The following is a 14,087-nucleotide window of genomic DNA, read 5'->3' as shown; positions in this document are numbered from 1 at the left end:
GGAATTTGCATGCCCGTACCACGACAATAGAGAGTACTATTAAAATAGGAGCGAATTTTCTACTTAATACTCGAATTCTCCAAGTGTACAATCAACAAGCGCTTGATTGCTGCTTTGCAACTTTCACAGACTTCTCACACGAAATCGCACGGTTTGCTCTACGCCGCGGAGTAGACTCATTTCAATTAATATATTAATCGACTAATTCGTTGTTGCAGTCATAAGCGAAGCTTCTTATTGTGCCTTCAATTATTTTGCAAGTGAGCGCCAGATTGTAGGCTCAGGTGTTGGTGTTGCCTTCTGTGTGCGTGCGTGTGTGTTACCTTCCGAGTCATCCAAGCACTGCCGGAAGTTAACCACAGAACGTTCTCGTTTACAAAGAGAAAAAAATGGTAATTAAAAATATTCTTCAGCGGTTTCTTTTTTTTACACACAGATATATGTTTTTATTGTCCTTATTATTTATGATTTTATTTTTAGTTTTACATAATACCGCATTAAGCCTCCCATTTAGGAATAAAAAAAAAATTTTAGAGTTGCAATTTACAGTTTATCTTCTTAACATTAGCCGACTATGTCAGCACTATTTGTTTTTTAAGTTTTACCTATTGGCAGCACTTCCAAACGTAATCAAAAATCAATATTATCTATACTTTTAAAACCAGCAAATATTTATAGATTGATTATGCTTGTCATCACTACTCCTCTCTCTTATAACAGGTGTTCATAAATAAACGCTCACTACTCCACAACGTTGAAGTTCAAAATACAATCATGCAATTTAGATGAAAAGTCGATTTGTTTATTATCTTCCAAACAGTCCTCTTAGCTGATGATTTTAAAATTAGTGAGGAAATGCTTATTCAGGTTACCTTCCTGGAGCTTGAAACTTATCGGTTATATTCTTACTTGTTGTTGTTGTAGCGACAGAATTCTTCCGAGTTGACAATCCTTGGCCGGATAAAAATCCGGGTCCGTTCCGATTATGTATACCCGACTGTGCTGGGAAGTTTATATGTATTGCTACTTCTTATCCTATAGACTTTACATTGTTGTCACGTAGATGTTGACATATTGTCAAATGTAGGGGTCCTTAAGATAATGACATATTCTTCACTCTTTTATATAATGCTTAACTCCTGGTATCGAATTTAGACCTGAGATTGAAAAATTATATTTACACAATGTGACAAAAAAGTACACAGAAATTGCAAATAAAACGCAAAAAAATTAATTATTAATCAATATTTATTGTATTGCCTTCAAAGTAATCCCCACCAGATATATGTAATACACTTATGCCAACTTGCATTGAAAAGTTCTTTGAGAATGTGACATAACACATATGTAAGTCCAAGGCGTTTCTAAGATTTAGTTAGAAAAAGTTATTTATATTAACATATCTCCTTATGCTCCTATTGTCATGCATGAACCAGTTCCAACTTTGTTTCAAAGTATTTCTAAATCAGGTTGTACTCATTGGAGCTTTAACGTTGTTAGGAGAGAGTGTTTGTCAATTCACAACTCTGATTTTTATTGAACTGCACACAGTATGGATATATTCTTAAGATCTTTTCCAACTGCTTTACTTTATATACAGAATATATATATATTTTGATGAAAATCTAGTTCTTCTAATTATCTGTCTACACACAAAAACCTTGGGGATGCAAATAACTTACAAAATTGATTCTTCTGATTAAGCCTTTGTCGTGCTAAGTAACCCTGGAGTGTAAAAATTAAATACAATTACGGCATGAAATGCATATTATGAAGAGAAATCGATATTTTATGACCAGTGACATAAAAGTTAATGCGAAGCCAATACTTAAAAAGACCGTATGTAGTTCGCTCCACAAAATTTAAATAAATACTAAAGCGCTGCATCAATTAAAACGTGTGAAATCCAATATAGTCATTGAAGTAATACCAATGATTGTAATTAAAAACAATATATTAATTAGTTTTCAGATTGTAAAAATCCTACGATACATTGCTCGGATGCTGAAACATATGCTGTCAACGGTTTAGTGAATACTGAATGTTATTCCGCATTAGTTGTATCAAAGTCAAGCGGTTAAAATCACAAAACTAAATACGCAAATATCGATAGCGATAGCGATTTACATATATTAGAATAGAATTTAAGTGAATTGTTGTATATATGTATCTTTAAATATACATACATTTATGTATGCTAAAGAGAATCGAACAAAAATTTAATACAACTAATTTGAATGAAACGCAAACACACTTGTTAAGCTACAGCCAATCACATTGTAAACACTTTAAGATATATTTGTGTGAACTTTTGTTGTTGTATTCACAAAGTCTTTGCGAAATTCTCAATTCAAACCGCAGTTTGTGAATCCCAACCAACTGCTGGATTTGCTATTCGAATTACACAAGTCTCACCTCCTCTCCACCTCTTTAACTCTCCTCTTCAGACAAGATTTGTTTGAGAACAGTCCTTTAACTTGTATTCTCATTTTAAACTTTTTATTTCAAAATTTAACGGTCGAAAGAATCAACTTATTTACATATATCAATAACGATGACTATTTCAGTGTTGTAAAAAGAATTGGATACTCACAATATAAATCAACTGCTAAATTCAGAAAAGAATTTCATTTTTTAAACATAAGTACAAATATAAATAAAAATTTACAAAGATAGCTCCATTGCCGCGTATATGTATGTCTGTATATGAAAATTAATTAGTGAATCTTGAAATGATGAGGTTCTTTAATATGCAATATTTTGGCGTCACACAGCGCACATATGTATGTATGTATACCTACAGCTTTGTAACCAGCAAAGTATATATCTGAAGCTCAAACTATCAAACTCAATCTAGAGAAAGATCGAAAACTATAAAATAAACCAAAAAAAAAAAGAGTAAAACACTTGCACTTTTATTTGCTAAAAGTTTGTTGTATTTTTAATTGCAAAGGTATCTACATAACTGATTGCATATAATATGTATGTACACTGCGCGCATTTTGCACAATTAACACACATATACACAGAAAAAAGTATCTAACTGCATTTGCGTTTAAATGTTGTGTGTGGTCTCTAGACTCTAAATTTGTATTCGTCAACTAATAAATACCTTTATCAAATATTAGTACTATTCTATATAAATATATTGAAGTCGTAAAGCAAGCCGTATAGATTGAAAATAAATATACCACTCGTACATTTATACAGCATATAATAACTATAAAATAAATAGTTTATTGCACGTAAATGCAGTATATGTTTTAGTATCATATATCCCTTCAGTTATTTCCTTCTTAAAATTCGTTAAACATTTTTCATTTCCTTTATAATCATAATACATTGTTACAAGTTTAACATATTCGTATATAAATAATAACTTCTGTATTGCGTAGACAATGAAAATGAATTATGTAAATTTAATTACAATTCTTTATTTATCAATAAATAAGACATATACTCGTATACATACGAACATACAAGCATACTTAACGAAAGTACATATCTGCATGTTTCAGTAAATTTAAATAATTTCAAAAAGCCTCATTGATTTAGCTGAAATACTTAATAAATTATTAACTTTATACAATTTGTTCTATGAGTGAGTACCTTATACGACAAAGAAGATAAACCGGGGTCCTAGACCAGTATATGACTTAATGCCACATTATTTATTAGACCCATCGGACTTTAGTTTTAAATTCGTCCTCGTTATACCGACTCAAATATATGTTTCCTTCAAAGTAATCGTTTTATATTCTATAGGAAAGTATTTTTATAGGGAATCCAGTGTTATATTCGGTTGTTCACTACCTAAAATCGTTTTTAGTGCAATTTAAACACGATTTGTATATTGTGTAAAACATTTCATGAAATTATATATTCAGCATTTTGATCCAATTGAGGCAAAATACTGTTTCAAGGGGTTTTTGACGTGCCGATTTGAGGTGAGGGTCCTCCAATAACGGTACCGTCCCTTGTGAGCAATTACACGTACGTTTGTTTTAGTACACTTCACGGTACGGTAGATATACATACATATTTTTTTTCTAGAATGCAAAGAAGTTAAAATAGTTTTTTGAAAAGTGAAAAAGTCTTTTTTTTAATTTAAAAGTTCAAGTTTTCCTATTTTGTGGCTTCTATAACTCTCTTTAGAACCACGGAATTATACTTTTACTTTAGACACAATGATTTTGGGTACATAAGTTTCAAATAAATGTATAATAATATTTTTATTTAAATCCAGGAAAATAAATCAATACCTTCATTGTAATCTTGCCAAGTTAAAGTAGAAAGCTCGCTATTCAACTTTTTAAGGTCAGCTTTTACAAAATTAATCCGAGTAGACCTAGGGAGCAGGAAATTGTTGCCTATTGTCAAGTAAATAGCCTTTCATTTCGATAATTTTTTCCAAGGCAGGGTGATACGAATCCTCTGGTAGAACAAGAAAATCGCACGGAATAATGAAAAACTTTGAAATGTTAACAACGTACGCCAAGTCTAAAAATTTACCGAATTTATTGAGATTAAAATTAATTTGATTAAGACCTTTTCTGAAATTTTTCCCAAAAATTCCTTAAAATATGACGAGTGGAAATCGGCACGATGTAAACATCGTTAACTTTCCACCAGCAGCATGGTAAAATGAAATCTCATAACGATTATAAAGTCTGAATTAATTGTCTTCTATATAGCACTATTTATAAAAGAGACTGCGTCTATAAAGTCGAACACATTTCCATGAAATTCGGAATTGTATCAGAAATACATCAATTGGGTTGTGGATGGTTTTTTTACTTCACATAGAATAATGAAGACTAAAATGAATAGTTTACTGATTACCCGTTTTTTTTTATCAGGTCAACCGATAAGTGTTACCAATACGCCTTGGCTCATTATGCCCGTGTGTATAAATCGGACATATATATAGATATAGATTTGACATATGATAATATGTTCATTGGAAATAGGACAGATACACGTACAGTAATACACATTTCAATATTTTAAACTTAATGACATTAGTTAAACCACAAATTGACGAACTGCTGGACAACTAAGGAACCAGATATTAAACAGTTCATAAACTATAAGTTCACAGAGTTTACATAACACTGCAGGCTTAATTATTACAATTCATTCTTTACCTGACTGATAAGTTGTTGGATTAAGTTACGTAATTTTAATAACTGTAGTCACTCGAAAATAACACATACTGCATAACTTATTCGATTAAAAAAACATAAAACAAAAACAAGAAGGTACGTATGTATAATATTGTGCTATGGTATCATCGTGTATGTTTAATAATTGTTTGTAAAAAGCTTAATCGAAAATGTCTAATTAAGTTGAAAACAAGTACAAATATAATACAAAGTAGTTGTCGTTGTTGATGTTGATGTTGTTGATAAATGTGCAAATAAAGTAAACAAATCGAAACTATTACCATTATACGTATTTCTATTACAACAACAATGCAAGTAACCGAAATTCAATTGGTTTTGACTATAAATACAAGAAATTTCGTAATTTTAATAAACAAGTTCATTACAAACACAAATATTTTAATCGTACCCCGATCCCTATTCAATTATAATCAATATGGACATCAAAGTCCACAACCAAAAACCACCACATATATATTCATATATACATATATAACTGTATATATGTATATATACATATATATAGTATATACACAGATTTTGTAAAATTTTTTGTATTGAGTTTTTGAAAGACAATACTGTTGCATTAAGCTAACATAACATTCATATGTCTTTTACAATGAACGTTGCGACAATTAGTCGCGGTTCGTTGCCGATTTTAAATATAGTATATACTACATACAAATTATTTATTAAACCGATCCAAAATATAACATTTGTAACAGCAGTCACTAGACGGACAGCATATATGTTGGCAATCGAGCAATTTGTAAAGGGTTTTTACCTTTTTTGAAATGCGGTAATACTCGTAAACGTGTTTTTGTTACTCTTTTGTTACAAATTGAGTTTGTTTTCAGATTAAATACCATTGCTATATACATAGATACAAGCAATGTATGTAAAATATAAAAGTTACAACCATATTTTTTTTTGAACTTTTAATTTGAAATTTCGATAATTTAACACATATGCAACTATATCTGCATTTGAATTTGCTTAAACAAAACAATGCTAATATATAACTATATACCTACATACATATATAAATAAATTTAATAATCTAACATGCAATATACAATATACTTAGTAAATATACAAATACTCTCACTGTGTATACTTTATTAAATAAAATACCAAATACTACTACTAAATACGCAATATATACCACTTACCCCCAATATGTTGTATGTCGATAACTTTTCTCCAATCCCCGATATTCAGTTTGCTCCCCAAGAAGTAAGAATTATCAGTCTTGTTTGTTCATTTCACTTACTACTTACTTTTTGTATGTTCGATTGATATGTGTGTGTGTGTAATTTGAATAAATACCTATATACAAATAAATAAATATATATATTCATATATATATATACGTATAATTACATATATATAAAGCAGTTACTATGTATAAATATAAAAAATGAAATCTATAAATATAACCACTTACAACATATATGCTAACTATATACTTTCAATTGAGTGCAATACCAACAAACAAATACACCTAAACCGTACATACATATGCAATATATGCAGAAGTCTAGTACTATATAACGACCTATTTTTGTGCAATTTGTAGCAAGAATGCACCTTTTAAACGCAATACTAACCGGCTTAAATATCTAGTAATGCATAAACCAACGACACACACACACCAACATACGTAATTATACGCGTACATACTATAAAGTAAGACAACCAATTAAAATCACAATACATTTACACCAGCCCGCTCCTGAAAAATCTACAGATAAGCTATAACACTACGAGGCAATGCGTGAACACTATTTATCTGCCGCTAAAACGCACCAAAAACACATTTTACAAACGTATTGCAAGTGCAGTGCAAATCCACCGCAACGAACCGCCACTCAGTCACACGCGATATTAATTGAGTGTGTGAAAGATATTCAGACTTTCGAAGGAGCTCAGCATGTGGCACTAAATTACATCAACTATGTGTCAAAGATTTGAGAAATTAGCACTGCTTTATTTTATACTTTTTTCTAATTTACGTAAAATGCTAATTTGACTTAGAGATCCTCCTTGAAGGAACGCATCTAACCAAAGGCACACCTTTTAAGAAACTATATCTATACCACAAACCAAATTTCAACACGCACACCTAGGCACAAGTGCTTGCTACATACGTATGTGTAAATACATGACATTTTAATCATTGATGATTGTGGTGTTAGAGGTATGCTTAGAATTTGAACAGTGCAGCGATTTTTACGAGGTAAGCTTAATGTTTAACAAATTTAATAAAAACTTGGAAACACACTTTTACACTTACGTAAATAATTGAGATAACTTTAAAATGCAGATCTGTAATAAATTCTAACAAATTAACTGCATCACGGTAATTTAAAATTCAGTGTTTTTGTCAGTTCACAGTTTTTTTAATAAAAAAAACACAGCTACTTTAATATATGAAAAAAATGGCAGTGTTAAAAAAATACGACTTTACAATGTTTTAACTAATACAATTATACATATATATTTTTACAGGTACATACATACAAACATTAAAAATACACGCACACTAATACTAAACCGCAAAATATACTTTTATATATAAATAAATAACTAATGCAGAGGCGCTTCTTATTGCATCCTTTTGAGTTTTTTAATTGAGTTAAAGTTCAAATGCAAATTTTTGTAATTAATAAATGCGAATTTAACTGAATTGTTGTAAATGCGTCGAATGTGCTAATTACCAATTAATAAGCGTAATGTTTATTTGTTAATTGTACAGTTTGTGATTTGTAAAAAAGATTTGTTTGAATTTGGATTTTTTAAGCAAAAATATTACACTAATAAGAATTTATACACCACCAATTAAATGCTTTCCACTAAACCGGAATTTTCCGTAATATTAACTATAATTGTAGTTTGTCGTTGCTTCGACATTTATACTTTAGTACGTTATTATTTTCCAGAATTGCAAACTATTTAAAACAACTAATTAATTATTAATATGCCATAAAAATAATCGCCACTACATATATACTTAACTTGAAAATACATAGTGTTTCTATTAAATTAACAGCATAATAAAATTATTTAATAACCAAATAAACTGGTAACCCCCTTCTGCTTCTGCACCCCTGCTCCGTATATAAACTCAGCTTTCACTATCGCTTTACTCCACTCATTCTCGCTCTTTGTCTTTGACATTTCTCTTGTCCTTGGCTTACTCTTGCAACCTATCATTTTCTTGCTATACTTCCAAAATAATTATTTATCTTTTATATTTATTACATATAATTTCTTTATTGCCATTTCCTCTGAAAACTAAATAACAATATGTAAATATATTAACTAATTTTTAGGGTGGGCAAATCGTTATGAAGCCATACATTAAATGTGGCATACTACTAGAAAGCATTATCTATTAGTTCGCTAAATTATAATATTTGAAAGTCTTTCTTCCAATAAGAAAGCTGTCATACAAAAAATATGTCAAAATTGATTTGAAGAAATGTGTTAATCGTAAAATTAATGCTTTCTAATTCGTGTTAATTCAACTGATTGCTACTTGTATAACGTCCTTGCTTAACTCGCTAAAAGCGATATTTCTGAAAACAAGAATGGTATACCAGTGCGTATACGTAACTCAACTGCGCTTTCCTTTGTAAAACATAGTAGGCAAATTAAATTAAAAATATATTAGAAAAGAAAACACATAGAAATATTTTTAACTTGAACTTATAGCCTTTTCGAACGGTAGAGTTTAAAGATTCATTTGCAATTTGAAGCTCATAATGATACTTGAATGAGATGAGTTTTTAGTAAGATAATCGGCAATGTACACAAAATTGTAGAATAAACTGAACTAAAATAGAATAAATGTTTAATGGCTTTGTCAAAGACACTTTTATTATGTGAGTATATGCAAATATAAATTATGGTATAACGGCTCTTTCTAAATCTACTGGCTTTATATTCGTTTTTGTATAAGGTAATATCTCTTTACTATTCCTTAAAAAAGTAAAAAATATGGGACTCGTTTAACATTAACTAATTTTCCTCAACAACTAAAGGTATTATATACTTCACATAACGGATTGAATATTGAATAATATGAAACTCAATATTATCATTTCTCAATTGTAATACGAAAAGTACATTAAGAAGCCCTTAAAAGCGTGCTCTATGAGAATATGTTCTAAATTTTATTTCGGCATCTTTCTTAAAGCTTAAAATTACTAAAATAATAAGATTTGGCTTTGTGCTCAGTTCCTTTTTCAATAACCGAAAGCTAATGGTTTTAAGTCAGTTTCAAAACTTTTGCAGTTCTTACAATATTTCAATTCGGCCTACCCCAAAGTTTAGGTTCCCTAAACCAATGAGGGAATATGTTAGCCAATAGGCATCAGAGTATCTTAATTGCAATCCAATTTATGTTTGCGTCTAAACTCGGTTAGCTTTCCTTTTTGAAATGATTTATGCTTCCATAAAGGTAGTAACCTTTATTATTTAATCGCTTAAAGTAATTATCTGTGCAAAAACCATATCTAATTCGAGCCAATTAATATTTAGAAATGAACGAAAATGCTTTAAAATTCAGCTTTTTCTCGTCTAAATTCTGCATTTAAGATATACATATATATATATATATAATTAAAATACTATATCAAATTGTTATGTTTTCATCATAACTTCAGGGTCCATGCTAATATATACACACACGTTACTGAATGGAAAACTATTGAAACTAAGGAAATAGTGAAGGGTGAAAGTTGGAAGTTGCCCCTCAGTATAATACGAAACCAATAACAATATTAATAGTAATAGTAATTACAATATATGGCTGGTTTAGTAGAGAAAATATAATATGTAAATTTTATTTTTTACATATAAACTTGCTACAGCTATCTAATTTATGTTTTATATCTGCTCGCTTGAAAATATAAACTGTTGATAATATGAACTTGTCTAACCACCAACAGCCATATAACTTTGCTCCTCTCGTCAACTATTATTGCTCTTGACATTGTTATGGTTTTGGTATTCTTAGCAAATGTACACAGTGCGACCGAGAGAAATGTATCTAAATGAACGCAGAAAGGTGGCAAGTAGAGACGAACGGGAGTTAGCAATATATTCAGCAACTTAAACCTGCGCCGTATATGGAATTCCTAATTACATACATATGTATTTAGAATATGATTTCGCAAGTGTGGAACGCCGACAATTAGTACTTGAGTATGATATATAATAAGATTATTCAAGGAAAATTAATACCAAAGTCGAAGGTTAGGATTTATTTTCAAATGCTTTCTACATTTCAAATGAACATTTACGTTAAACGCTTCCAGTTCCCCTAGAAATGCACATGGAGTATGAGAAAGCATATAAATATTTAGTTGCAGTATATACATATATAAAACTCAAAATCAAAGCAAATATTGGAGAAGTTGTAGATTAGTAGATACAAAAAGGGAACTTCGAATGGAAAATTATTATTCCAACTAATTTGAACCAAAAAAACTATAAAAATTTAGTTACACATTGGTTGTTCGTTTTATAAACACCTTTGGAAAAAAATCTTTAATGCATTTGGAATTTTTTATATCCTGAAGGGTGGGTGTTAAATTTTATAATGCAAGTGTATCATTCATTACTGCATACAACTGCGAAACGACATGTTTGTAGGCACAATATAGGAACTCACAATATAGGTGAACTCAATTTTCACCAAGAATTTATTCAAATGTTTATAATAATTTTTACAATAAAATAAATGTAATCCGGTTCCTCGTTTTAAATCCCTCTCACAATTTATGGTATGATTTGTTATGTATGTATTCATTAGTTTTGTGACATAATTTCTCTTATCGTTTTGAGTATTGAAATCACCCGCTCTTGTTCTACTCAAATCACCTCTTTCACGATTTTTCGCTATTCTATAATTCGCATACTCGAACTTCTCAAATTTCATCGCTCGAATCATGTTCAATCACCCATTGATCAACTTTTGAATATGCAGCTAACATTCACTAACAAATTTACAAATCAAATATTTGCACATCTCATACTAATCGACAAAGGCAGCAAGATGGAAATTAAAAAAAAATAATAATAACTCAATAATTCACAAAGTAATTGTACCATAAAAAATTTTAAATAACACAAAAGTGCATTTAAGCTTATAAATTAAACCGAAAAACTAAAATGTTTGCTAATCAATTCAAACCAAATTAACTCACATCCAGTTCACACAATTCACATCATTTCAACTAATCATTTTAACATATCAACGCTTGGTTACAGCTGTAGGAAAATGACAAGTTGCTGTGCTTTGGAATTGCTTTTCACTCAGACTACAGAAATCAGCTTCGAGTTTCATATTAATATCAACTATATCACAAGAAACAACTCACGAACAAATACCTTTAAGTACATACATATATAATTTCGATTAATGACTCACAGCCACCAGTCACTAGAAATTTTGAACTCACGAACAATCACGCATTGCACTAACCATCAATAGGAAACTAAAAAATTTATGAAAAAACAGTATAATAATTCGAGTGAAGTCGATTAGTTTATATGCTATTAAAGTACTTACATACATATATATTTTATAATTGTCGTATATACATACATAATTGAGCGCAACGTTAGCACAAAGTCAGAGCACATTAACATATTCACAAATATTGCATATAATTTAAGTCAACTTTACAAGCATAACGAAATCACAATTTTCACAGCAGCATATTTTGAGAAGACGCAACATTTTCAAAACATAGGAGAAATTCTTACAAAAGTTAGGTATTTATGGTATATAAAAGTGTTCCCTACTGCAAGCGCTGTGTCCTGCTGTTCCTTGTTCTTGTATAAAATAACATTACCTTCTTTAAAAACGGACTTCACTTTCCTATAATTATCTATATTAGTGGACAGTTAAAAAGTGTAGTTTCATGTCAACATGTCATGTTCCAATTGATCTTACGGTGATATTTCATCGTGGCGCAACATTTATTGTACAATATGTTGATGTGGGGAGATATGGAATTTGAAGTGACGTTATCTTTGATTCTATAAAATGGCTTGTCAAGTTTTTCGCCATATACACCATTACGATGTGCTCATATTACACCAAAATACGAGGACGTCCGTAAAATCTGGGTATACCAATGTGTCACAAATGAATGTGAACGTTAACTAGATTCCAATTTCGCTCGCTTATACCGTTTTATCAACATTTGTCGGCGACTTTTTCTCCACTCGACTAAACCATCAAACTTCAAACAATATCACGGAAAGGAAATCGCCAAGACTGACGCCTATTGTGAACCAAAACTACTTAAATTGTAGCGGAACGACAATTAATTCGTAAATGTATTTTGCTTCCAACGTTTCGAACTTTTCTGCTTGAAAATGCTTTGGACAGTAGTTGACGCCTAATTAAAGTAATTCAGTAACAAACTTTTATAAAGGATTTTGTGACTTTTTAGAACAGCTTCAGGTTAGGCTTGTACTGTAGCTTGAAACCTTCGTAACTCATCTTCGAAGAACAAAGACTGTAAAGTCTATTATTACATCAGCATTCAATAGCCGAGTACTTAAAGCTAAAATAAAAGTTAGCAATATCCTTCATATCCTATGTAAAACCTTGCAGTAGATTTACACGTTAACTGTTATATAGGTATGCATAACACATATAAGTACATAGTTTACAATAAAAAAGAAGAACTCAGAACACTCATGTACAGATTTATAAATGGTTATTCAGGAAAAGTATTCATCACATCGAAAACCCTCAGAAACTTAGAACTTTATAAATGTATGGAATCACTGAGAGTTTTAGCTTACCCTCAGTAGCTATTACCACCAAACATATAAGTAAATTACACCGTTAAAAATACCTCTTAATTACTTACATATATTCCTTTAAATAGTTTATACGTATTTAAGAAGCTTAATCATTACAGATAACAACTAAATAGGTATATACAAATATATTGGCGCTACATACATATGTATGTCTTAAATTAAACAACGCTTTGACTTCCCTTAAGTCTTACTTAGATCTACAACAAATAAATATAAATGACAGCTTAATTACTAACAAGTAAACTTATTGCAAAGCTATGTAAGCTGAAAGCACATTAGTCTGATATTTTATATTTGCTTGTACTATTTCTTTGAAACAGATCTCATACTGAATGTTGTTCAAGACTGTACTACTCGTATTATTCTGTATTGCTACTGCAATCAAAATTTGAATTTGAATAAAAATTAGATCGTTCACTCAGTACTTTTCTTGATAGATTATAAAAAAATTTTACTAAAATATGCTGAAACATCTCCACAATATGCAAGCAGTATCCAAGGCTCGACAGTTTTCGGTCCCATTTGCGATAAGTTTACTGCGCTTGTAGTAAGAAATTTTAATACATACAAACTAAAATATGTAAATCATGTTTAATACATACATCATGCTCTAAAATAACAGTTAAATAAATATTTCATTTATTAGCAACACACTTTTAGGCGATCGTAAAGTTTGATTTGAAATTAAGACATTCAAATCTAAATCTCTAAAAATCCCATTTTGAATAAAAAAAAAACCAAATAAGCATAAAATATATTTTATTAATATACACTGAATATGTACTCGTATAAGTAAATCACAACAACTAAAACACCGTAATTGCGTGTTACTGAAAGTTAGATTTCGTTAATAAATTTTCATTTCATGTGATTGTTTATTACTTAAAAACTTACATTTTCTAATTTTGTATTTCTTATTAAATTGTATTCCTACTTCTTCTCACTTCTTCACTAAATCACTCAATCACAAATTTCACTGTCAAATCACAAGTTCACCTCACGGAACTCACTAAATATTATTAGGTCACTAAATTCGGTACGAACCAAGTTTTTCAAGTCACCAACTAATGA

The 14,087-nt window shown here is 30.0% G+C and overlaps 1 protein-coding gene across 1 annotated transcript in view; it reads left to right on the top strand.

Moving 5' to 3' along the window:
* Positions 1-318: 318 nt before the first annotated feature.
* Positions 319-14,087, top strand: part of LOC120773932 (innexin shaking-B) — a 69,973-nt gene continuing 56,204 nt past the window's right edge. The window contains exon 1 of the mRNA XM_040103132.1: positions 319-392. Within this exon, the coding sequence (XP_039959066.1) occupies positions 390-392 (3 nt within the window). The 5' untranslated portion in view covers positions 319-389. The remainder of the gene's footprint in view (positions 393-14,087) is intronic.

Source organism: Bactrocera tryoni, chromosome 4 (assembly GCF_016617805.1).
Source record: "Bactrocera tryoni isolate S06 chromosome 4, CSIRO_BtryS06_freeze2, whole genome shotgun sequence".
In the NCBI taxonomy this organism is placed as follows: Eukaryota; Metazoa; Arthropoda; class Insecta; order Diptera; family Tephritidae; genus Bactrocera; species Bactrocera tryoni.
The sequence above is the reverse complement of the archived record's forward strand: the minus strand, read 5'-3'. Positions and strand labels throughout refer to the sequence as shown.